The sequence below is a fragment of the Ammospiza nelsoni genome, chromosome 2 (assembly GCF_027579445.1).
Source record: "Ammospiza nelsoni isolate bAmmNel1 chromosome 2, bAmmNel1.pri, whole genome shotgun sequence".
Lineage (NCBI taxonomy): Eukaryota > Metazoa > Chordata > Aves > Passeriformes > Passerellidae > Ammospiza > Ammospiza nelsoni.
Window position 1 is genome coordinate 33,599,253 of NC_080634.1, and position 22,408 is coordinate 33,621,660.

Genomic DNA, 22,408 nt, shown 5'->3' on the forward strand with positions numbered 1-22,408 from the left:
CACCCAGCATGAGTGGGGACAAAACAGCCTGGGACAAGATGACACACAGGCATGGGCACAGCCTTGCAGCTTTTCCCAGCAGAAAGAGTGAGCTTTGGCAACACCCCTCTCCAGCAGCCAACAGAAACCAGGCATGACTGAGTCCATGTGGAAGATGACGAGACAGAAGCACATTGTGGGATGAGGGATAAACAGTCACTGCTGATCCCTTTTCATTATGCAATAGAGGATCCAGAAGAGCAACTTAAAACACATAAAAATAACCTTTCCTATCCTTTTTGGGGAAGTTTAGCAGAAATCTTGCTGGAGGAAAATAAGCTCCCGTGCATGCTCACAGATATGGCACATCTGCATTAAGGTTTTCATCTCAATGAGATGCAGAGAAGGGAGTGGGGAAGGGAATCAAAGACAAGTCAAAGACATTAAACACATTGTGGATCAAATTGAACCCTGAGCTGCCTGAAAAATAGTCAATTGCCAAATCTGCCAGTCAAATGAGATTTTAGATCAAGAGAGATCTAGCCACTAATTCTATTCCTCCCACATATGCCATCCTGAGTCTTCCAGAGGGAATACAAAGTCCTTTTCAAAGGGAATTATTCAAGCATAGTGGCCTTCCATTCCACAATCTCCACCTAAGCTCCAAGTAGATGAGCTCATCAATAGATCATATCCCTTTCCAGGTTGGCAGCTCTGCTGTTTTGCTCAAGGAATTCATCCTTGGATACAAGCTTTGTGAGAGGAAACTTAACAATACTGGGAGATGAAATATACACACACAAAGGGAGACAGGCTGCAAATTGGGAGAACAGACTTCACCCCTCAGCCTTCTGTCAAACAGTGACTGCCTTGGAGCTCTAAGGATAGAAGGCGCCCCTCAGAAGCAAAAGAACTCACACAGTACCTACACCAGTAAAGTTAGTGTAATAGCTGTCATGGACTGTGGGGCCAAATCAGAAAAATATATTTAATTAAAGCCCAGGTCCAGGGAGGAAAGGGCTGAGCCAGCAGCAGATCTCAGCAGGAAGGAATGAATTTCTGTCCAACAGAATGATGAGAGGTTACTCCAGGATAGGTTTAAACTCATCCCATATGTGACCAGAGCAGTACAGAAAAGCAGCTCCCACAGTTACAATACACATTTTTGTATGGTTTTCACTATGTGTAAAGTGGCCCTTGGGAGCCACTTGCTATCCCAGGACTGCAGAAGAGGTAAGCAACAAGGTTAAATTACTTCATCCAACACATCCAAGTATCTGGTGATCATATGAGCAATGACAGACTTGTCTGGTGACAGTGAATTCTCCAGTTCTCCTCTATCCCCAAGTTAAGAAACACAGCAGTCACTTTATTAAAAAATCAGTATACAGTTTAACATCAGCCCAGTGTTTACAACCAGTCCCTCTTCTAGTAGTTCCAGATTTCCTGTTGTTTGTTACAGACTATGGGCAACCCAAGGAATCAGTAGCATAAAGAAACCATCACTTCAAAAAATTTGTGTCCCCACATCTCCACAGAGAAAGCAGCATCCATCATCAGTTTGTTTTCCATTGGACTTGCTCTAAGAAACAAGAGTTCTCAACATATTTTGTGGGCAAATCTTGTCTTTACAATAGTAACTGCTCTGTTTGTTAATCACACAGGGCAGCATCTCTAAAAAGCCTCACAGCACTGATGAAACAACCCTAAAAGAGCTCTCTGTCATTTTCTTCCTGTGATTTATTTCCTAGAACAACAAAAATTATTTGAGATTTGTTTAGCTAGTAGAGTTGCCACTAAAGGGGGAAGGGGGAGTAGGGGGCAGTTCACACCGTTTGGCAAAGAGATCATCCATAAATCGAGTTCTTCAATGGCTGCAGGCAGCACACAGAGGCTTTGTCCAAGCTTCCTTGAAGCATCCAGCAGTGCTGCAGGAGGGATGCACCTTCACCCCCTGGTTCCCCTCTCAGCTGACAGCTGCTCCCAGTGCTGCTGCCTGCTTCCTCCCCTCCTCGAGTCATCCGGAGCACAGAGCAGCCTCCATGGTGTAACAGCAGCTTGGCAGAAGCAGGCAAAGTGCAGCCAGCAGAAGATTTAATTTAATAAGATAAACATGGTGTAAGGCTCCACCTTATTTTTAAAAATAAACACCGTAAGAAATATGAAAACAAACTGGCTTCACTACGTGTAAGTCAGGTTCAGACGCTCTCAGAAAGATCTTCTCACCCATACAAAATGTTCTTCCCCTCTTGTCCCCATCACAAAGATGGCGGGACAGTTCACCATGTAAGATCAGCCATGTCCTGTTGTGTGCCCTTCCACATACAGTGAACAATGCCTCTGCCACCCTCCAGGGCAAGTCAAGGTTTTAACAACACCCCTGTGAAGAAGGAGCAGAAGGGGAGAAGGGCGAGTAATTCAGTCTCTGAAATGAATATCTGAAAGTCTTGACATGATGACTCTGTTGACTTCACCACTCTAATGGTTGTTCTTGGCTGCCTCTTTAGCCGCAATAATCAGAGGAGTGAGACTGGATAGAGGCTTTGCAATTTTCAAGAACTGGTGCTAGGACAAAACAAAAGGAAAAATGGTTAGATTTTTCCGAGTATGCTCCAGAAGTGGCTATTCCAAGCATTTTCACCTAAACCCATATGAAATCTGAGAACCTGCTCTAGTCTCTGACTACATCAATCCAGAAGCTCTGGATTCTATGACAAAATTTGGGGGATTGCCTGAAGCGATGAAGAGATTTGCACCCAACACATGCTAAATTATCCAATGTTTGCATATGTTCAAGATTGAGCAAAACTCAGCAAATTCCCCCGGTGAATTATAAAGCTGCAAAATCTATAGTGAAATCCAGTGTGAAAGAAGGTGTACTAAAATCAACCCATGGGTTTCAGACACAAGGGACAGGGCTCCGTGCAGGAATCACCTCTCATTTCCCTGTTCCCCATTTTCACAGGTCTGGAGAAAGCATTGCCTTGGCCTTCTACCAGATAACAGAAATTTGCAAAGCAGCTGAAATTTGGGAGAGCAGCACAGAGCTTGCAACACAGCACCATTCACTCTCCTATACAGGTGCTCTTCTTTAAATAAAACAATATTGATTATCAAAACAACTCTTAGGTGGGAGTGAAGGTCAAGTCCACAAGCTGTTCTGAAAACAAAAAGCAACAATAATCCACAAGACTTCTAAGCATCAGAAGGGATCAATCATCCAAAGCAACTTGCTTCAGAGATGGAAAAAAATGAAAAGTAAAAATTCCGTGGCCACAAGGCAGTTAATAACAGGCTGAAGTGTTACAGTCAGAATGTTCTCCTGCACTGAGGAACAGAACATAACTTCTTTCTGATATTTTAGGACTGAAAAGTCCAGAAGAAAAAATGATCTTTCAGCTACTACCATATTGTCAGACATTTATGCTTCATTATAGTTACAGAAGGCAGCGACACATCCAAGTCTGAGCCACTACACAAATTAGTGAAGAGAAAAGAAAACAAAATTGAAACAGTCTAATTCTTAAGATCTGAGTGTTCCTGATCACAGATCTATTTTATAAAGACTCGTGGCAAATTTGACAGGAAGAATGCACAAAACACACTTCTCATCCATGCTGATAAAAATCCTGGCAGCTTGGTTCTCAGCTTTCACTGTGAGTTCAGACTTACACCAGGTTTTCAGTGACATATCTGATTACAGGGTGGTGAGGCATTGGCACAGGTTACCCAGAGAAGCTGTGGATGCCCCATCCCTGGAACTGTTCAAGACCAGGCTGGATGGGGCTTTGAGCAGCCTGGTCTAGTGTAGGGTGTCCCTGCCCATGGCTGGGGAAGTGGAACCAGAGGACCTTTAAGGTTCCTTCCAATCCAAGCCATTCTATAATAAAGATATCTCACAAGCTTTGTTCCATCATCTCTCAAAGGAGTAGTATCAGGCAAAATGTGTAAAAGTGAACTGCTCCAGTTAACTGAAGCCATGAACACTTCAAAGAGCTTAGTGATCCCTCCTTCCAAAAGAAGACAGCCAGAATATCTGATAGCTAGAAGCCTTCCTGCTGTCCAAATTGGAACAAGCATGACAGGACAACACACTCAGATGTCATGGCCAGCCACATGAAGAAACCATGGGAACAGCGGGGCTCTGGCAGGCCTGGGACACAGCTATTGTTTGAGTCTGGACACAGAACACGCTGCACAGCTGCTGCCAGTAGCCAGTACTGGAAAGGGAGCAGTCTGTTATCACTTTATTATGGATTTTTCTTTGAGGGCTGTGGTTTTCAGTTGATTTTTCCCCCTGAGAGGCTACCTTACCTTTGTGCTTTCAGCTGGTGCAGTATTTAAGACCTCAAACAAGATCTCACCCCCAAGCCTGGCCTCACTCAGGACTGTGTGATTATATTGTCCCAGTCTTGTTCCCCATCACATACCTGTAGCAGCTCTTTTGCAGAGCCTCTCTTTTCCACGTCCATTTCAAGACAGCGGTTTAAGAAGTCTCGGAATATGGGTGAAAGCTTTTCTGGATTCTGCAGTTCTGGAGTCCCGTTAGTAGCAATGAGATACAGGGCCTGAGACAAAAACAAGCACCCAGGAAACAGGAGGTTATGAAGATTAGATTCCACCTCTGGATTAGAAACACCCATTTCTCCTCTCCCTCCCCACAGTTCAATAGGGAGGAAAAAAACCCCACCTTATCAGGGTCACTAATCAATGCCAACATTTCAGCAAACAGAATAGCTGTGCCAGCCCTATTTTTTTGTGGATGAGATCCAACCCTTTATTGTTTTGCCCTTGTAATCTGGGTTGGGATCCTGCAGCCCTCTCAGGAGATTGCAAGGACAAAACCAACATTCCAGACCCTGTTTACATAGGGAAGTTAACTGGCACGACTCTATCACTACTCCTGTAATGACTATATCCTCATGGGAAGGTAACCCTGACTAAATAGATTTTTTCTGTTGGTACTCTGCCTGAGTGCACAAGGCCTAAAACATCAACACTATAAAGATGCAGCTGGCTCCTCACAAAGGATGCCCAGCAGGCCCTTGGGCATCTTTCCTGCAGGAAAAAAGCAGTTTTGCTACTGCTTGGGGATAATGCATTCACGTACATCCTCCTCTGAGAATTGAGAGACTCAAAATTCATCCATTTCAGGATTTCATGTGAGAAACTTCCTGGATTAATTTTCAAAAGAAACAGAAATCTGTCAGAGACTTTTTAATATACAGGCTTTTTGAGCACATCACTCAACATGTCCCATGGGAGCAGTCTGGTAGCCTGGGAATTGGCAAAATTGAGTTAAATGAAGCCAAAGTATTGTTACTTTAACTCAGTACTGTTTTACTCTTTATAGTCTTCTTGGCTGCTACACTTCTGTCCCAAAAATCCCCTCCAATGCAAGAGATGGGAAAAAAAAAAAGTTGAACAGAATTTTTCTAGATCCCTCGAACCCGTGTAACCAGGGAAAAAGCCATAAATCTGGCTTATAATAAGAGCAGTGATGTCCCTACATGCTGACAGCATATCTCCTTTTGTTAATAATTAAACAAAGGAAAGACATCAGGAGACTTAAGCCCTGTCTAAAGGCTTATGACACTTTGAATTTACTTGGAGCATGCAAGGAGGAAAAATTTGCCCATAGGAAAAAGTTCGTACTAGAATAAAACTCAACAGAATCACAGAAACATAGAATTCTTTGGGTTGAAAGGGACCTTAAAGATCACCTAGTTCCAATACTCCTCCCACGGGCAGGGAACCTTCCACTACACCAGGTTTCTCAGAGGAGAATTCTTTCATTCCCAGGGTAGAAAGTTTTGAGACATGACTGCATTGTTGCCTTAAGGTAGAACTTCTGCCTCTATTAGCATCCCAAAAAATGGGAAATTATGAGTGGGCATGATCTGACTCATAGAAGAACCCACACCTCTGCTACCCAGAGCAAACCATGGTTTTTTAGTAAGACTATCTCAGTTTTCTCATTATGACATCTAAGGAGGCCACAGGATCATTTGAGTTAGATAGGGCTGGAGGTGATGAAACCACACCAGAGGATTCACATGAGCTCAGCTCCACCAGCAGCTTAGTGAAGACCTGAGGAGAAAAGCACTCTCTTACTCTCAGAGGGTTCTCATTGAGGTAGGGGGGCTCTCCTTCGATCATCTCGATGCCCATGATCCCCAAGGACCAGATATCCACCTTGGGCCCGTAGGCTTTCCGCGTCACCACTTCCGGGGCCATCCAGTACGGCGTGCCCACCATGGTGCTGCGCTTGCTCTGCTCAGGAGTGATCTGGGCACAGAAGCCAAAGTCAGCTGCAAAATTAAAATAGAGTGGAGGGAAAAGACATAGGAATCAGCAAGTTTCTTCAAAAACAACCCTTACAGACACCAGAGCTACAGTACACTTCCCCCTGCTGCCCTGTCTGGTGTGCTGCTGCTGCAGATGTGACAGGAGGAGTGGTTTTGTGGCTAACACAGAGGATGGTGTTTAGAGCTAAGTTTCTAAACCTGGCTCTTTGAGGCCATGAGGATTCCAGACCTGCTGACTTGTCTGTGTGAAAGATGGTGATCAGGAAATAACCACACACCGAAGTTAAGACACTCACCTGTGTTGCAGCATTACACAGATGTTCCACACTATGTAATATATGGTCTAAAGACCCTTCCTGGGTATGTGAAAACAGGAATTAATGCAAGACTGAACTAGATACACCCCCCTGACCACAGGCTGCAATGTCTGGTGATATTTGCAGTCCATGGGTATTACTTCCCCTGTAGACATATCATCCCTCAAGAAGCATTTATTTTATAGAGCAAAGAGTGTTCAGAATTAAATTTAAAGTACTTAAATTTATATTGGTTGTTTTCTTTGAATAGAGAGAAATATGGAGGGCCTCATACAAAGACTGCTGCACCCTATGTTTTACTTGTATTTGGCTCACCAAAAGAAAACTTCTGGGCTCTTCTTGTGAGCCCAGAAGAATCAACACAGCAAGATGCACTGCCCATCCTGACCCCCTATGGCATCACAGGTCTAATTTTAGGAAGAATTATGAAAATTAAACTGATTCCTAGCTGAGTTTTCATCAAGGGTAAATACCAGGAAAGGACATATGGTTCATAAACAGGGCAAATTTCCAGCAGAGCCAACAAGCAGCTCAGATCCAGAAGGTTACTGCATCATATCCACAGGGATTTCTCTAACTTTAAACTACAGCCTGGCACCAGCATGCTGTGCTTAAAGAAACTATTCCATAAGAATAGAGCACTTTGGCCCCCATCAGTTATTCATTGCTAATGCTCCTGAGACCTGGCTCTATCAAAGTTCAGCTTTAGTTTAAAAAGCAATTATGTGTAAAAAACCCCACCTTACTCAGCATATCTGCACTCTGTGAATTTTGAGTCATATCTGCTGTTGCTGCCGACAAAAATAGATTTATTTATGCCTGTTGGGTGCTGGCCAACAGAACTGAGAGGAAGAAAAAGGGAGCACCATTCTGTTAAAGCTATAGGTGGAAGATAATAATTCACTGGTTTCCAGGGTTATCTCTGCATGGACAATGACAAGCACAACAGCTACCTTAGCACCCGACAGGCAGAACAGTCTCAAGATTTTCATTACTAGCAATACCACAAGGAGGAAACAACATTTAGGCTCCAGTCTGGGTTGGCATTGTAAGATTAAATTATTTCTAGTTACACAGTTTTCAATCCTCCCTCCACTTCCCCTGGCCCTTGAGTACCTGCAGTATTTTCCAGACTGAAGGGGTTGCTCATAAATAAAGACTTGTAGCCTTACACCTTCCAACCCAGCTTTCTGGACTGGAGTAGCATTAAAATACTGTTATTTTAGTTCACATAAACAGATGGCCCAAAGCTAAGTGAAGCCCGAGCCTCACTTCAAGTCTGGTATCAGTTCACAAGGATTTGTGTTTGCCAATCTCCATTAAAACAAATGCCACAGAAGTATCTACAGTAGCATTTCTACAGGCTGTTTGTCATGACAGCATCAAGCACCTCAAACACCCATCTCCCTAAAATGCCTGGCCCAGAGCAGATAACTGGCATGGTTTGACAAATCATCAGCAGTAATGTTCCCTGCATACTTAGTTTGACAGAGCCATCCATTCCCAGCAGGATGTTGTCACTCTTGATGTCCCTGTGAATAACTTGGTTTGAATGGAGGAATTCCAGGGCTTGGAGACACTGAAAAATAATTGAGATATTCTTACTGTGCATGAAATGATTCACCAGTCACAATTAGCCAACTGAAGGACTCAAACAGACTGTACATTTTTGGTAGTAAGTGTCAGGACCTTTCATATATTCAGTATGTGCAGGGCCACAGAGAGATGTCACACTGGGATCAACAGGTCGTAGGAGGACAAGTTAGTCCCAAAAGACTTGAAGAACAGACAAAACCAAGAGGATCCCACCCCCATTTCCCACTCTAGTTCCTGCCTCTGGGGTGAAACATGAGGCTTGCATTAGCATTGTATGCTGCATCCTCACAGGTGAAATCCACCCTCTAAAAGAATGACTGTCACGTTACAGAAGCTGGAAGCATTTCCGTGGAGTCAGTGAGAGGCTGTGGGAAGTCCATGTCCCATTCCCAAGCAGAGCCCCCTCCGGGTGCTGCCTCACCTCCCGGCACACGGCGGCGATTTGTCCCTCGTCCATGCAGGTCTCCGTCACGACGTCGGTCAGGGAGCCTCCTGCCAAGTACTCCATCACCACCCAGAGCTCTTCTCCTACAAGGTAACTGAAGAGCCCAAGCCACATTTTAAATTCAGAATGCACAGGGTTGTAAAGCTCTCTTACAAGTGCAATAAAAACAAGAGCTGCTATTAACAGTATTGGGGAACCACATACTCCTGGTACCTTCTGTGCATGGGAGCATCTGATCACAACCTGAATGACCAAAGAGAAGGGTGAGTGCAGAATGATGAGGAGAGATGTAGGGGGAGAGCTGGCTACAAGTTTCCTGTCCATAAAAGCAAGGCTGAGTATTTCTGCCATGGAAAGGATGCAGACCTGACTTTAATCACTGCTCCTGCTGCTGAGAGAGAAGGCAAAGAGCTCCTACTCAAGGATGGGGCCCAAGCATGCAACCCCGATATTTGGCACACAGCAGTGGCTCTTGCACTGGAAGAGGTGGCTGAGGGCTGTTTCACTACTTCTGGCATCCTGCTGTCCTAAGCAACTGACTGCTTTGCCTCAGCCCGGGGACAGTTCTGGGTGACTCAAAAGATGCTTACCCACAACCAATCATGACAGATCACTTCTTTTTTAAGCATCGTGCATTTGAAAATCACCTCAATCTTTTCCATATTATCAAACAAGTTTGTGGTTTGGTCTGAAAATTTCAGAACCATTCATAAAGGCAAAAGAGTACATCTTATTGGGAAAAACAGCAGTTCTAAAAACTTAAAATAAAAAAGGAAATCCCCAAAAGGTAGGTCTTTTCTAAAAAAGGCTCATAGGAAGATGGGGAGGAGACAGCTGAGATGAGAGTGGCTTTTCTCAGTCACTTGGGATATTCCTCTCTGCTGAGTGTGTGTGTACCCATGTTTAAAAGTGGAAGACAGGAGATGAAGACTTCAGCAATAACTCATTAAAAACAAACAAAAAATAATTTAAAAACCCCCAAACAAACAAAACAAAAATGGAAAAAAAACAAACCCAAAAAACCATCAACTATTTCTGCCCTTTTTGGGTCCATCAACACAAACTTCCACGACCAATAAATACATCAGGATGACACATTCCTGAAGGAAGGAATCATCAGTATGAAAATCCACCTTTTCAGCCTATCCTCTCATTTTTCAAGTGAGTGGACAGATGAGCCAAAAGTGAGAGGACAGAGAAAAAAAAAAAGCTTCATCTGGCATTAGAGTTCATCAAGGACACATTTGCTTTGCTATAAAACACTGATCCTACTGAGGCATGGATCTGGCAGGAGCCAAATGCAAAAGCTGGGATAGGTACTAGGGAACAGCTAGGTAGAAAGGAACAGTAAAGGACAAAGAAGCCATTAAGCTTGGCATGGAAAGTAGACAGAGATGAGAGATATCACAGGAGTGAGCAAAGTGTGGCATCTACCCCCAAAGGACACACTGACAACACTAAGTTGATGAAAAAAATCCCCCTAAATAGTAATAATGGCCTGAGCTGCACCTGGATGACAGTAGTGTTACAGTTATGGACAGCTTTCAATTCCAGAGACAAAGGGGGTGTCTTGGCTTGCTGATGCTAAGGGCTGTGTAGGGAGGTGCCATCTGCAGATTCTTCCAAGGTACAAAGCCCAAGGGCACAGGGCTGTGCTCCTGCAGCCAAGGTCTCAAACTCCACTATGGAACAGAAGCTGATGCACTGGCATTTTGTTTTCCCAGCATTACAGACCCAGCAATGGCAGTGCCACCTGCAGAGCAGCCCCTCTGAGTGAGAGAGGAGCAGCAAGACTGCTTTCAGAAGCATTCTGCTAACTCTGTGGGTCATTAACTTCCTGTTGGGCTCTGAAAGCCCAACCCCATCCACACTCTTTCTTCCTGCCCCTATGCCATAGCTACTTCTTCACTTCTGCCAAATCAGGCTGTCTGCAGATTTTATCAGCACCCTCTCAACACATCACCCACCATGGACATCACAAGGTTTCCCTTTACTGCCAGTAGCATTCTCTGCAGCTCAAATGCACTTGACTGTAAGAATGAGGGCAGAATGAGCTCTTTGCATGACAATCTCAGGTTCCACATGCTGGGAGCAAGCTGGTATCTCTCTGCAGCCAAAACAGACGGAGCGAGCCAAGAACCACACTGTGAAACCAAAGCTGAGCCATGAGCAGCCACAAACATGTGCCAAGATCCTGGCAACTCAATAATTGATAGATTTGACATAACACACAGAGAGGATAACTTAACAGTGGCTCCCTGCCAGCTGCCACCAAAGGAATGTCAGTCCAGGGTGGTACTGTCTCAGGGATCTTTCCACTTTCCTGCCAGGCTTAGTCACTGAGCTGCCCACTGCAGGCATGACTCAAACCCACTCTCTCAGCAGTTCTAGAGACACCACCAGGAAGCCCATACACCTACACGCTGCTGTGATGTGACATCAGGCACAGCACTATTGTCACCCACAGTCACCTTCCAGAACAAGATGGCTGTAAGAAAAACCCGATGAAAATCTGTGAGGAAATCTACAGCTTTCTCTTCATCGGTCTGCAAGGGCAGCCAACATCTGATCCTGTAAGGTGTTCCTCAGCCTCCACTTGGATACCTTAGGAAGCTGTTCACCAAGCCCTCTCCATCACAAATACACATCCTTTATTGATGAAATTGATGGAATTTGGAGTTGCCCAGAAGTCCAAGTTCATTCATTACAGAATTTTAACCTGCCTCCAACATGCAAACATAAATCTAGCCTGGGAAGAAACCAGTGTGTTCTTGTAGCATGACTGTCTCACATCTTCAGCTTTATTCACTGACCATCCATCCTTACTACAGTTTGGGGTTGGGGTAAACAAGGCTATCACTCATTTGGGGGTTTATTAAGTTAAGGAGTTGTTCAGAACAAAACTAAAGGGCAGGAGTTTGCTTTGTCTAGCATAGGGCACCTGAAGCCTGTGTTTAGATGGCTGATTTTAGAAGCAGGACTCAGGGCCTCTTTCTGGGACCTCCAGCAGGTAACTCAGCACAAGTGGCTGTTTGTCTGTACAGAAGACTGATGTCACTGTCTTCAGAGCCAGATGCTTCTAAATCCAGCTCCTAAGTACAGCTGAAATAGGCCATGTCACTATCCTAAATATCACAGCACACCTTTGTGCAACTCTGGCCACTATGGCTGCAGCAGAAAAGCTGCTTAACCACAAGCAAGTAGGCCAGGCAGTTAACAGAGGACAAAGCACAGGAAACCCTTGCACAAGGGCAGGAACTGAGAGAGCTGGTTTATGCCAATAACTACCTTGCAGCTCCCATTAGGGACTCAGAAAGGCAGACACTGTAACAAAACCACAAAGCAGAAACCAGGCCTTGCAGTGATCAGCACATCCTTCCTCCACCTCCCTCAGCAGAAGGCAGAAGCCAACAAGTGGCATCCAAATATGAGTTTTATTCAGCACTTGGGAAGCATAAGCACATTTAGGCTGGGCAGGAGGGACACAGCTCCCCAGCAACAGAATCCTGCAGTTGCAGAACTGAAGTGGCATAATAGGCACAAGGACCCCCATGTTCATCCCAGTTGCTGTTCTGTCCATGTGCAGCACTCAAACAAAAGCCAATCCCTCTGAAAAAGATTAGTGAAAGTGGAGGACAAAAGCAGCAGCTTTTGTTGCTGAAAGTTTGAACAAGACAGCAGGACATGGAGCTATCCTGCAGCTGGGATGCACTGGCTAGGCAAGGGAAGTGAACGTAAACAGCGACGCTCTCTAATGGGAAGAGCCTGGCTCTCAAACAGTTTTGTCAAAACAAAGGCTCTAATGAGCCAGAGGAAAGTAACAGTTCTAGCCCAGCTGCAATTCTTAACCACTTGTTTCATTTTACACTAGGCACACACCCTCCTCTCTCTAGGAAGAGGGTGTGTGCCCTGCACACACACCTCTGTCATAAAAATTTCAGGAGCAGATTTTCTGTCTCCTCAACAAAGTAGCTCTTTACAGCTATGTATGGGACACAGCAACACAAAAATTCAGCAAATCAACTGCTGCAGATTGTAAGTACCACCTCTTTTGGCTAAGATATTAAAAGTCTGCAAAAGAAACCTATTAAAGAAACAGCTGATTAGATCTTCATATACGTGCAGAGCAAAAAAAGTGTGCAAATCCTCTCTCAAATTTCCAGAGATTCTAGGTCACATCCCTTTGTTGTATCTTCCAAAAAACCCAAGCTGCTGAATTTAAAATCTGCAGCCCACCTTATCCAAGCAGTCTTTACCCTTACAAGAAGGCAAACCTGTGGTTCATCAGAACTGCTACATTCACATGTTGAGTGCAGCAGACTGAAAATCTTGCTGCAGCTCAAATGGAGCTAGCAAAAGTTTTAACAAGTGAGTGACACAGGCTTGACACAAGGCAGCACTGTGATATTGATGGTGAATTCAAGCCACCATTAAATGCTTTTGCCTGCTGGGCTTTCAGCATCATGGAATGACAGAATGCTTTGGGTTCAAAGGGACCTTAAAGGCCACCTAGTTCTAAACCTGGAACCATGGGCAGGGACACCTTCCATTACAGCAGGCTGCTCAGAGCCCCATCCAACCTGGCCTTGAACACTGCCAGGGCAGCTACATCTTCTCTGGGCAGCCTGTGCCAGTGCCTCACCACCCTCACTGGGAAGAATTTCTCCATTATACCTAACCTAAATCTACCTTCTTTTGTATGAAAACTGTTCCCTCTTGCTCTATCACTAACTGCCTTAAAAGTCACTCTCCCTCTTCTTAAAAGTCCCCTAAAGTACTGCAAAGCTGTGCTGAGGTCTCCCCAGACTTCAGGTTATGTGCTACATGCCATTCACCCTCACTGCTGTCATGTTACTGTGCACAAACCTCATGGACAGTCACAGGGACTGCACTGCATCTAACCCTGCAAGCAGTCTGCTCCTCTGGCAGCAGAACACCAGCATTGCTCAGTGGGGAAGAAAAAAAAGAGGAAAGCTAATAGAAATAATACATTTCAAACTCTATCTACTTCTCCTTTAGTAACAGGAAGGAAATAAGCAGGAAGTTTGTTGTGTCAAATTTGGCAAAGGAGAGAGATGAAAAATTAAGTCCTGACAGGACCTTAGTTACCAGCATCTCTGAAGAGAGCCTAGACATCCCATTAACACTGGTTCAGATAGCTGTTTCTTCTCATTCTGGAAAGACTGCCAGGCCACCCACAATCCCACAATGCTTTAAGCAGTGCAAGGTTGTCCTACACCTGCACTAAGCTGAGCCAGGAACCCTTAAGACACTGACAAGAAAGCATTTTCCAGTGTCCCTTTGTGAGCCCTGCAAATACTGACGTACCTGTCCAAGTAGTTGACAATGTTGGAGTTTTTGTTTTCCCTCATCACCAGGATCTCATTAATAATCAGTTCTTTTTTGGGCTGCTGCTGCAAATTCATCTGTTTGATTGCAACCTGCAGTGAAAAGAGATCAGGTAAAGCATTATTGCAGGAGCCCCCAGAAACCTGCCAGTACCAGTCAATTTAGTCCCACATCCACATGAGGGAGGAAAAACACCTTTGGATCATGAGGTCACTGTTTCATCATCAGCTACTGAATTACCATTCCATAACTCTGCAGGCTCCTGCAGCCAGTCCATTTCCACTTATGATGGATGATAATGAAAAAAAGAACAAGAGGAATTGCCATTTTCATACTGGACTTTAGTGTCACAGCTGGAGAGTCACCTCCCATCGACAGCTTCTTGGTAACAAAGAAGAGATCCCCTTGCTCTGGTATGGAGTGGTAAACTTTTTGTTTCTGAAAGGATTATTATATATTTTATTTTTAATTGGATCTTTCTGGAAATTTTTTGGTGTTTTTCCCTGTTACCATGCAAATTTTGCCTTCTAGAAATCTAAAGTAGGGTGGGTAAATAACACAACCATGTTTGGTACTTCAAGGTAATAACTCTATTTCTTTTGTCACAACTAGACCTGGGGGAGAGAAGCACCAATGTTAAGATAAAAGGCTGAAAATAAATGAATTTGAGTCAGCTTTATGTCCAGTCATGCCTGAAGGGCAACAGGGATGGATTTGTCAGCTGCAACCCTTTGGTTTAGTAACTTTCTTCCTGTTTTAGGATGCCTGCTCTGCATGTATGTATGCAAAGAGCAGGAAGGAAGAGTTACAACAGGTTGGTAACTCTTGTATTCAAGTTTCCACACTACCAGTACTTTGTGAGAGCCCCTGGCCCTCAGAGGCTCTTTCAAATAGTAAACCTGCTCAGCACAGCTGGAGGCAGAGATAATTCATAGAGGTTACAACTCAACAGCCTTTGGTACAATATTTAGGCAAAAGGAATGAAGTGAAACTACAAAACTGCTTTACAAAACTGCTACATGGAGAGAAAGAGGCCTGGGTGAATGAACTGGAGCCAGCAACTACAGTAACTCACAAAAGCAAGGATTAAAAAAAACCAAGTCACAGAGTGCCAATATAGATGGATACAATTAGCATTTTGATAGTATAGCAGGGAAGACTATAGAAAAATCCCAACACATGAGAAGGCAAGAGCAGACAGACATGCTGCTTTTCCACAGTACTCATGAGGGCTGTACTTTAAGAAGACAAAAACAAAACCCCAGGCTGCTCTTTGTACAAGACCAGAGAGAAGAATGAAAGATGAAGAAGAAAGGGAAGGCATTTTATGCAGATAGAGAAATTCCCAGTGTTTCCATGCACTGAGTTCAGTGTACTTCACAGAAAGGCACAAGGAACAGCATTACAAAGTTACAGTGATCCCAAATGCAGACTTAAAAATTCAGGGCCTGAACACACTAGTGTAATGGGAATGATTTAAAAGTCTGTTGTAATACAAAAGTTCAAATTTTCACATGGGAGTCACCGAAGGGGTCCAGAAAGAAAGCAGAAAACTATCAAAGAACTTCCCCCTCTTATAAAATTTGTCATTGCTTCAAAATAAATCTAAGAACCCTTCCTTAAAGGCTGCAATTAAAGTGTATTAATTCTTCAGGAACTGAAAAAGGAAGAGAAGGAATTTCAGCAAAAAGTATAATTATGAAATTTGCTGGTGAATAACTGTTACATTGTACAAATGCAAAGTAGACACACGTTGTTGCAGACTTCCATAAATATATCTGGAATAACAGACTTTAATCTTTTAAAAAATCCTCCATCTAGAAATAAAAGTTTCCACAGTTGCTGTATATCCATGACTACTAATTTATGATGCCAGCAGTAAGTATGGCACTTTTTAATATTTGTGAGGGAAAAAAAGAAAAGACAGGCATTCCTTGTCTCATAATTCAAGGACAGAAAGTAAGTGGGCAAAGGATGTCTGCAATTAAAGTCTGTTCTATCCAAGTTAAGTCCTATAAGTGCAGGAAGCAAAGGAGCAGAGGGCAAATAAGAGCTTGTATGGAGACAGGCAGCAATCTTGAGGAAGAGGAGAGAAACTTTTCCTGAGGACCTGCCCAGTCCAAACATTTGCTTCTAGCCTTTGCAATAACAGAAAGAATCTTTATAAATATGAAATTATTCAGTAATCAAAACTTGTGAAGTCATTTTTTCCAGTTCTCTGCTCAGACCACTCAACCATGTCTCATTAGTAAGTAAAGACCTCATTAAAAATAAGATGTCATGAATCCCTGAAAGACAGTCTTTATTTTGTAGCATCAACTTGAACTTTTGGGACACGATCCAAAATCCACTGCTGTGGTACTCTGGCAGCACTTACCTCCTGTCCTGTAGCTACATCTATTGCTGTGTAAACTGTACCTGAGGCTCTAAACAAAACAGAGAAAAGAAAAAGAAATTATTTGTTAGTATCTCGAAGTAAAAGTGAGAGCTTAACACATGCCCCTTCCCACTTGTCTCTGAAGTGCTCTCAATCCCATTCCTTTACATGCAATAATTCCAGTGGCAAACATAATCTGAAATATTTCTGAACAAGACTGTTGTTGAGGCAGAAGCCAGAGGATTTATGGGAAGAAAAGTTCCTAATAAGGAACACTACGGTCATCCAAACCCTTGCTGCTAAACCAGCAAACTGTAGGACTGTGAGTTTATTCCATTTCAAGTGGCATGACCACACTATCCTGGCTTGCAGAATGCCCAACATGATAACAGAGCAACAGGATCAGCTGAAGTAAACAAATGGGGCATTGTAGTGAGGAAAACAGGAGTTTGAGCCTCAGCACAGGGATCTGACTGCAGATCTCTGTTGTGCCTCAGTACAGTCTCTCCTACAACCTCTACTTCCCCCCTACCTTGCTCAGAGGAGCACAGCACATGCCTTGAGAGAGCTGATTCAGAAGCAAATCTGTACACTGAAGATGGTCCTGCAGTTCTTTCCCTGCTTGTAGCTGTATTTATCAACCTGATCATCTAATGGCATAATTTCTTATATTACAACACAATTCCACAAAAGCTCAGTCCCTGTGACTTTGCCGGGAACAGGAAAAGATTTGGGGGGATGTGGAACCCAGCAAAACAGCCAGAAACAAAAACAAAACAAAGAAAATAAATAAACAACCAAACAAAAGAAACTTTCCCAAGTATCCCCAACAGCCCTTCCAGCAAACTAACTTAGCCTGGTTTCAGTGAATTCTTCTTAGAATATGAAAGTGAAAGGTTTAGGCCAGAGAAGAAGCATATACTTACCCCTGTCCAATCTTCTCAAAATTCGTGTACTTCTTTTTTGGATCACCCACACTAACGATACTTCCTATAAAAAACAACAAAAAAAAAAAAGAGGATTTTTTTCAAGGACTTTTTTCATACAGCTACAAGAACTAACTGTAAGAACAGCTCCACTGACCACAGTAGGTTCTGTCTCATGAACCACTCATCAGAAATCCAGAGACACATGGACACCAAGGAAGTCCTCAGTTATTTACTCACTTATTATCCCAGCTGCAGCATTCCCCTGTATCAGGAACTTCCCTCCAGAAATGATGGGACACACACATTAAGAACATTTAACTTTCACTTGCAGTCATTACTAGGTGCAGGATGGGGATAGACAGGCCTGACATATGGAAAAACAGTAATTTGTTGGAAACCTGCTACTTACACTCCCAGCTTTAACACCCTGGATGATCTAAGATGTCCCTGCACTGCAATGTCTCTGAATTTGGAGCTGGGCTCTCAATCATCTTGAAGGCAACAGTCTGTTATAAAACTAGTCAAAGATTTCCCTACAGCATGACAATTTGTAGCAACAAAAAAAAGCATTTATGATCTTTTTCTACCAGCACAACCACAACCATTAACTGACCCAGTGACTGGGCTGCAAGACTCAGGAGAGAAAGTAAAGAGCCAAACCTCCAGAGCCAAATCTCCCCTGTCTGTCCTGGGCAATGCTGAGCTGCTCTTCCAGGAGTCTGACAGGCAGCACAGGTTTTAGCAGCAGTTACCAGCATCCCTCTGCTTTTGGAGACCAACCTGAGACCACCTCAGCTCATTCTCCCAAAACCAGAAGTCTCTCATTGCCTTCCTCAAAGGGAAAAGCACTTTGCCTGGTGTTCCACAGCACAGGGCTGCAAGTGGCTGCAAACTTAAACTGATTTTGATAACTCCCCTATGAGTTAGGAATGACACCCTTTTTAGGGGAAGGAACCAGAGCCAGCAATTTCTAGAGCTCAGCTGGGAGCCAGCCTCCTCTCTAACAGCACCAGGGTGGCTAAAAGGATCAAGGGATGCAGAGCAGCACCCGAGCTGGTGCTTGCAAGTCCCCGGAGCTGCCGACATACGGTGCTGCTCTCACAGGGTCTGGGGCTGAGCCCCAACAGATCAATGCTGGCAAAGAAACTGCTCGTGGCCATTAAGCCAAGAAATCCAGTAGCAAGCAGAGCAAGAGCAGGCTATTTTCAGACACCACTGGAGAGCAGTCAAACCCAGAGGGTTTAGGACAGACAGAGGTAGAAGTAGGGAATATCACCCATGTTTGGAGAGGAGGGCAGGAAGAGAAATTTGGCTTCACAAAACCCACTCCACAATTACAGAAGCAATGCTGTCTGCCCTGAGGACTGGTATTTCTGGACAAATATTCAGAAGTTTTCCTTTAAAGCCTAACACAGGCTACAAGCTCAGACTGCAAATGCTTCCCCAAGGCAAGGACTGGACAAAATGCTGTGGTGACAAGTGGCAGTTGCCAGTTTTGCCCTGTTTAATGCTGTATTTCCTACCTTCCAAAGAGTCAGGTGAGGATTCATTAATGTTTGCACCAATGCTGCGCTTCTGCTGAGAGGCAGGGATTGAGCAGCCTCCTTTTAACCTTTGCATGCATTTAGCACATATTTTGTATGTGTAAATATATTTTTGCTTTACAGTTTTAATAATTTTAGTTAAACTAAAATATCCAAAGGATGCTTCTCTGCACAACTACAGCTCCACTGCCCTCAGTGGAAAGACATTTTTACTTAGATTAAGAATAAAGATTAAAACTTCATAACATTTTTCTATATGTGGGACTAGCCCACATATAGAAGCCGACACCTGGAGCAAGCAAGGTGTCAGAAGGTACATCTGCTTCCCAACACTCCCAAAAGTAGCACTTGCACTTCTCTGCATGACTGAAGTGGGTGTATTTTTATTAGAATAGCACTTTTTTTCCTGCCACAGTTGCTGCTCGCCTTGCCTGGTCACAAAAATGTCTTGAATCCTTAATGATACAAAAATTCTGCTAATTGAGTTGGTAAAGTTGGTGTTTTGAAACAATGGGTGTGAGTTTTCTAACAGCAAGCAGTTCCAATTAATAAACCATCAAGTCAATTTAGGCTCTATTTAGAGAAATTAGTTACTCAGATACCATTTTAATATTTTAATTTTTTTTTAAAGTTATAGCCTCAGATTAAGTCTTCATCTAACTACTAGACTCTTACTCCTGAAATACTGACAAATATACCCTCAAACCAGAGGCCAGCCTTATCATAGAGGTGCTAACACAATTTCAGTCAACTGACAAGCAAGCCATGGATGTAATTAATACAGGATTAGTAGTTCAAAGAATTAGAAATGCTCTGCTCTAACAAAACCTGGCCCAGGCTGAGGATAGCAATCAGTTGCATCAAAGAGCTGGTTCAGCTGTTGGATATGCCACAGCATAACCCAAAACCACCAGGCAGCAGAGGAGCACTTGCACTGAAGGTAGGAACTGTTAAAGACAGGAGGACACATCTGAGAGACTTGATGAATTTTTCTCAGAAAAAACCCACCAATTTGGCTACCCACAAAATGTTAAAGCACTTAAAAATAACCAAGCCACTTTACACCATGATACTGAGGAAGGCAAACTTGGGGATGCATTAATTTTCTCTCCATCTTTTAGACACCTTATGTCTAACATTGCAATGTAATCATTCATGTTTCAGAGCTGCAGAATAAGATGTGGAACGATCTCAGACTTCATAGTTAAATAGATGCTATTTATTCAAGGCTTGTTTTGCAGAGCCTGAGGATCTGCAGCTCCCTGGAGACTTCAGCCAGTATCACAGGGGCTCAGTCTAAATTCAAGCTCACCCCTTACATCTTCCCCCAGTTTTGTGTTGTGACTGTGGGCCCATGCCTTCAGTAAGGGATCGCAAAACAGGGAAACATTTCAGCTTGTTGACATTCTGAGAAACCAACACAGCAGGACCTGGAATTTAACTTTTTTAGAGAACAAGGACATACTTAATTTTTCCAGTATCTCTTCATCTGACATTTTTGGCTTTTTCTTTTGCTTCTCCGTGTTCCTGACCAGCATATCGGGTGCTGTTGTGCTGTTTTCCGAGGGAGAAGAGATAGGAGAGGTGGCCACATCTCTGGTAGGCGGAGGAAGAGGGTCTATCACAGAGCGGGTGTATATCTAATTTGTTGGGAAAAACACACAAGTCAGGTGAAGATTTAAACACTTCTATTCATCCTGTTACTGTTGTTGTCAGGGATGCATTTCTATAGCTGCTTTGTTAACAACTAGCATCACTAATCAAGGACTCGTGCCCCCACAACATGGAAGGTGACAGCACTAAGGTATTCTGCCTGAAGAATGGCTCCCATTGCCTCCCTCCTGCTCCCAAGAAGGGCTCAGCATCAAGCCATGCAGAGGGACGAAGAGCCACAGGCACGGCCTGACTGTGATTGCAGCAGTGCAGGCTGAACAGAGAATTTCTGCTCACAGATTTGGTGTGTTCAGGTCGTGGAGCTATCACAGGGGGTGGAGCTGCATCATCTTCATCATCCTCATCTTCAGACACTGAGGGCACTGCAGGGGTCTCAGAGACTGCCTTCACATTCTGCATGCAGTTGCACAAATAGCAAAAATCAAAACCCAATCGCACGTTATAAACAAAATCACAAACATTGGATTAAGCTGCTAACAGAGATTGCACTGAAGCAATAATCAGAACAGGGTGGTGAGTTAGAGTGTCTGAAAAAGTCAAACCCAGGGTTCCTGGGTCTTCATGGGAAATGGATGTGCAGTCCAACACTGCCTGACACAACTGCTCAGACAGAGCTCCCCATCTGCCTGAGTGACAGCAACCCTCTTCCCAAGGACCTGAGGAGACCTGGGCTCTCTCACTGCTTTCCCAACACCCACACAGCTGACCAGCAAGTTTTGGGACACCCAAGTTTGGAAATATCTGTCCCTATTCATACTGTCTCTTAGGGCTTTTTGCTTGCTTCAAACCCTGACCATTCAGCATGAAGATTTCAGACTTTAAATGCCAGAATTCACATCAAACTCTTAATGGTTTCTCCAAAAGTTAGGTGGTCAGGTTAGCATCCCTTCTGGTATGGTGATTGAGAATTAATTAATTAATGTGAGATTTTGGAAGCAGAATCTGGAAAAATCTTTTCAAATCTCTTTTAAAATTACTTCCCATAAGAATTTACAGAAAAATAGGAACAATTATTTTGTTTAAAAACAGTTTTTCAAGTGGTTAAAAATTATCTAGAATTTTCTGCAATGCTGTGATTAGGAATGAAAGTCACTTTTAAATTTACGCATGTGAAACTGGATTAGAAGTTCATAACATTCTTTACACTACAAACATTTCAGAATAAACTTGGTAAGGTCCTCAACCCACTAGACCAGTTCTGTTTGTGCATCATCACCTCCCTAAGAGTAGTGGGGGGAAAAGTATTAAAATCCTCAGAAAGAGGGGGAAAGCAACACAGTATTTCACTGAGCCTAAAATACTTGAAATCATCATCATCTTGACAATTAATTGTCAAAATGCACTTGACATAACACAAAAACCTAGCTGGTCAAAAACAACAAGGAAAAGCTATGTACTGGGAATTTCCTAAGTATCCCCAAAATTAAAGGTTGGCCTGAGGGAAGGCATTGGATATCTCAGTAGACTGGTAACTATTGCTTTTCTCGGGATTTACTTAAAAATCCAACCTCAGACATTGAAACTTCTGAGGACTGACATATAATGATGTGTAATAATGAACAATGGCAGAAACATTTTCTGTTTCTTTTTCCAGAGTCCCAAATGATCAGATCTAAATAAGCTGCCTTTGGAAGGGAGAAAAAAAAGGCAATGCTAGGTAATGACATGGCCATGATAAAACAAGAGCTGCGGGAATTGTGGAGTTTTATGAACCATCTTACACTGAAAGTTTTGTTTCTTTTATCTCACATGCACACACAAAAATTTATCATGTCTCCTAACAAAGCAAATAGGAGTGGTGCCTGCCCTGGCAAGGACTGAGTAAAGGTCAAGCAGAGAGGAGGAGAACCTTTTATTTCCTGTTCTGCTAGAGATTAGTCTGGTTAACCA

General features: G+C 43.4%; 1 protein-coding gene across 7 annotated transcripts in view; it reads right to left on the reverse strand.

The window, feature by feature from the left end:
- Positions 1-1,322: 1,322 nt before the first annotated feature.
- Positions 1,323-22,408, reverse strand: part of PAK1 (p21 (RAC1) activated kinase 1) — a 71,517-nt gene continuing 50,431 nt past the window's right edge. For all 7 annotated transcript variants that reach the window (XM_059491994.1, XM_059491985.1, XM_059491977.1 and 4 more), the window contains 10 exons: positions 20,795-20,911; positions 20,310-20,484; positions 17,298-17,361; positions 16,372-16,420; positions 13,974-14,086; positions 8,622-8,739; positions 8,084-8,183; positions 6,094-6,290; positions 4,410-4,547; positions 1,323-2,544 (listed from right to left, as the gene is read on the reverse strand). In XM_059491994.1, coding sequence (XP_059347977.1) covers positions 2,458-2,544; positions 4,410-4,547; positions 6,094-6,290; positions 8,084-8,183; positions 8,622-8,739; positions 13,974-14,086; positions 16,372-16,420; positions 17,298-17,361; positions 20,310-20,484; positions 20,795-20,911 — 1,158 coding nt within the window. In that variant the 3' untranslated portion in view covers positions 1,323-2,457. The remainder of the gene's footprint in view (positions 2,545-4,409; positions 4,548-6,093; positions 6,291-8,083; positions 8,184-8,621; positions 8,740-13,973; positions 14,087-16,371; positions 16,421-17,297; positions 17,362-20,309; positions 20,485-20,794; positions 20,912-22,408) is intronic.